The sequence below is a fragment of the Chiloscyllium punctatum genome, chromosome 7 (genome assembly GCF_047496795.1).
Source record: "Chiloscyllium punctatum isolate Juve2018m chromosome 7, sChiPun1.3, whole genome shotgun sequence".
NCBI lineage: Eukaryota > Metazoa > Chordata > Chondrichthyes > Orectolobiformes > Hemiscylliidae > Chiloscyllium > Chiloscyllium punctatum.
Window position 1 is genome coordinate 7,358,524 of NC_092745.1, and position 3,541 is coordinate 7,362,064.

The 3,541-nt window shown below is 47.5% G+C and overlaps 1 gene segment (V, D, J or C); it reads left to right on the plus strand.

Moving 5' to 3' along the window:
• The first annotated feature begins 1,157 nt into the window (after positions 1-1,157).
• LOC140479511 (immunoglobulin kappa variable 3-11-like) lies at positions 1,158-3,094 on the plus strand. The segment is given in 2 exon segments: positions 1,158-1,167; positions 2,757-3,094. Coding segments are annotated over 2 exon segments (348 nt in total).
• The last annotated feature ends 447 nt before the right edge of the window (positions 3,095-3,541 follow it).

Here is a 3,541-nt window from a genome sequence, read left to right on the forward strand (position 1 = left end):
TAGCTTATCTCTCCAGAATTCAGCCCCTCGAGTCTGCTCTACCATTTAATTCAATCATGGCTGATCCCATCTCAGACTCGACTCCATTTTCGTGCTTACTCTCCATCATCCTTTAACCCATTACTCATTAAAACTCTGTCCCATCTCCTCATTGGTGTGAGACAGGGGAGGGACCACTCCATTTCAGAAAAGACTGACCATGCAGAGGGAAGGAGAGGGGTAAGGATTGGAACATGTTGTGAATGGACAGGATGCGTCACTGGGTCAGAACCTGTCCTATCCCTCCAGCTCACACTGATGGCCTGAGGAATTCCTCTCTCTGCTGGGCCTTCATGGAATGAGGTTTGTGTCCAAACCAGTCCTCAGTGAGAATGGGCCAACAGCACAGAACAGCACAGAACTGTCCTTCATTTGATAAGAATCTGTCCATCTTCTTGAGAGAGGCCAAACCCTGGTTGACGTGGAAATAGGGCCTTCCTCCAGGAGAAGACAGGAGTCAAGGGTTTACATCCATTAGTGGGGCAGAGCAAGGGGAGATTTATCCTGCATTCAACTATCACCACCTAGGACACTGTCAGAAAGAGAGAGAAGCGAGACAGAGAGAGAGATGGAGGGAGAAAGAGTTTGTATGTGTGTGTGTGTGAGAGAGAGAGAGAAAGAAAGTGAGAGAGATAGATAGAGGGACGAGCATCTGATACGGTGTAAGGTATGTGAGTGGACCAAGAGAGAGGTAGAGGGAGGTAGAAATGGTGAGGTTGAGGGATAGAGAGAGAAATAAGATGCAAGACAGTTTGACTGAGAGGGATGGAGACAGATAAAGAGACAAGGAGAGGGAGAGAGAAAGAGACAGGATGGGTGTGAGACCAAGCATGAAGAGAGTTGAGAGGGAGGGTAGGGTTGAGGGAGAGAGAAAGAGAGAGAGAGAGAGAGACATGAGAATGGGTAGATTTAGAATGACAGAGAGAAAGGGAGAGAGACTGTAAATTGGGAGGTAGAGAGGGAAGGAGAGAGAAAGAGGGAGGAATAGAGAGTGACAAATAACAATTGGAGTCTTTTAATTGAAGTGAGAGAGCGAGCGAGTAACAGAGACAGTGAGAGATGGAGAAACAGATGATGAGACGGAGAGAGAAAGCATCAGTGAGTTGGAGAGAGTGACGATGAGGCAAAGTGAGAGAGAGAGAGAGAAGGAGAGAACATGAAAGAGATTAACAGTGGGAGAGACAGAAAGAGGTAGAGAGAAAGAAGTGGCAAATGTGGGTCAGAGAGAGAGGGACAAGACCTGGTCACCACTTTCTGGGAAGAATGTGATTGTACTTGAAAGGGGACAGAGATTTCCCAGGATGCTGCCTGATTGTGAGCTTTGAGAAAAGATCGGAAAGGTTAGGGTTGTTTTCCTTGGAGCAGTGAAGGCTTAAAAGTGACCTGATAGAGAGGGATAAGATTATTCAGGGCAGTGATACGGTGGGTAGGATGGCACTTTTTATATGAGTAAAGGACTTAATAACCTGGGACAGAGATTGAAGGTAACACAGACATGGACACATAGAAATTTGTAGCCGCAGTAGGCCATTCGGCCCTTTGAGTCTGCTCTGTCATTCAGTATGATCATGGCTGTATCAATGTTTGAATGTCATCATTTCTTCGAGGGTCGGTGTGGGCTTGTCGGGCCAAATGGCCTGTTTCCACACTGTCGGCATTCTATGATCTCTGGCTGATTCTCTCTCTCAAAGCCATTTTCCTGCCTTCTCCCCATTCTCTTCAAGCTGTTTAAATGCGAAACAATTATCTCTCGCTTTTTCTTGAATATATTCAGTTCCTTTCCTCCACAGTCTTCAGTGGTAGAGACTTCCACAGGTTGACCACCCTCTGAGTGAAGAAATGTTTCCTCATCTCAGTCCGAAATGGTCTACCCCCTATCCTCCTGAGATTGTGACCCCTGGTTCCAGACTCCCCAACCAGAGGAAACTTCATCCCTGCCCCATCCTGTTACACTTTTATATGTTCCAATTAGATCCCCTCTCATCCTTCTGAACACGAGTGAGTGCATGGCCAGGTGCGTTGGAGAGTTGGAGAGTGAGAGGAGAGTTGAGGAGAAATGTTTTCACCCAGAGGGTGGTGGGAGTCTCGAACTCACTGCCTGAAAGGCTGGTTGAGTCACAAACTCTCATGACATTGGAGCAGTGTTTAGATATTCCCTTGTGTTGCTGCAGCCTCCAGGGTAATGGGCCAAGAGCTGGAAGATGGGATTCGTGTCATCAGATCGCTGTTTACCAGCACAGACAAAATTGGCCAAATGGCCTCATTCAGTGCTGTTCACATCAATGATTCTCTCAGACAGAGAGAGAGATAGAGAGAGAGAAAGAAGAGGAAGTGTGAAGGGCTGACACGGCTCTCTCTGCCTGATGCCATTTACATACTGAGGAACACCCAGTCAGACTCTCACAGGCTGCAGCTTTATAAAGCAGAGCCCTGTGAAGGGAGAGTTTATCAGGAACCAGGCACAGGGACAGGAGTACACACCATGATTTCACACATCCAGCTGATCTGGCCCCTGGCATTCTGTGTCGCAGGTACAAATCTCTCTCCTTCCACCTTGAATCTTTAGCTGCTCTCCATTTCACTCCAATTCCACTGACTTGTGATTGAAGGGAAAATGCTGAAACCAGAGGAATGCTCAGTGTCTCCAACAATCTCTCATTTGACAGGCTCTTTCTGTGACAATTCTGACTTCACTGTGTTTCTCTCTGACCCCTCAGGTATCAATGGGGACATCATCATGACCCAGTCTCCCCCAGTGCTGTCAGTGGGACTGGGCCAGACCGCAACACTCTCCTGTAAGGCCAGTCAAAGCATTAGCAGCTACCTTGCTTGGTACCAGCAGCGAGAAGGTCAGAAACCCTCTCTCCTGATCTACGATGCAACAACTCGATTCACAGGAGTCTCCGATCGATTCACCGGCAGTGGATCAGGGACCAGTTTCACCCTGACAATCAGCAACGTTCAGAATGAGGATGTCGCTGAATATTACTGTCAGCAGCGTAGCAGCTACCCTCGACACAGTGACACAGAGATGTACAAAAACCTCAATACATGAAGCACTACCTCCTGTACTGACACATTCCAGAGTTATATAAAATGCATAATAATGGACACACAGTCCCACCGCCTGAACTATCATATCCCACAGTTAGATCGAAATGAAACTGAACAAATTACCCCATGCTGAGATTGTCACTGTCCACGACACACTCCAGTCCCTGTGGTGTCTCAATGCTAACTGAATGCCTCAAGTTTCCCTCTTACACTCCATGGCCACATGTGAAGTGCAGCTGCAAGATTTAACATTGAAAAATAAATTTCACAAACCTCCCGAGCCCAGCTGGAAACAACCCAGAGAGACAGAGAGAGAAAGACACATGAATGATGGAGAGACAGAGAGGGGTAGGGAGACGGTGAGAGTGAGTGAGAGACAGCCAGAGACAGAGAGGGGTTGACAGTGATAAGAGGGAAGCAGAGAGTAGAGGTTTTTGTACAGCCTCTG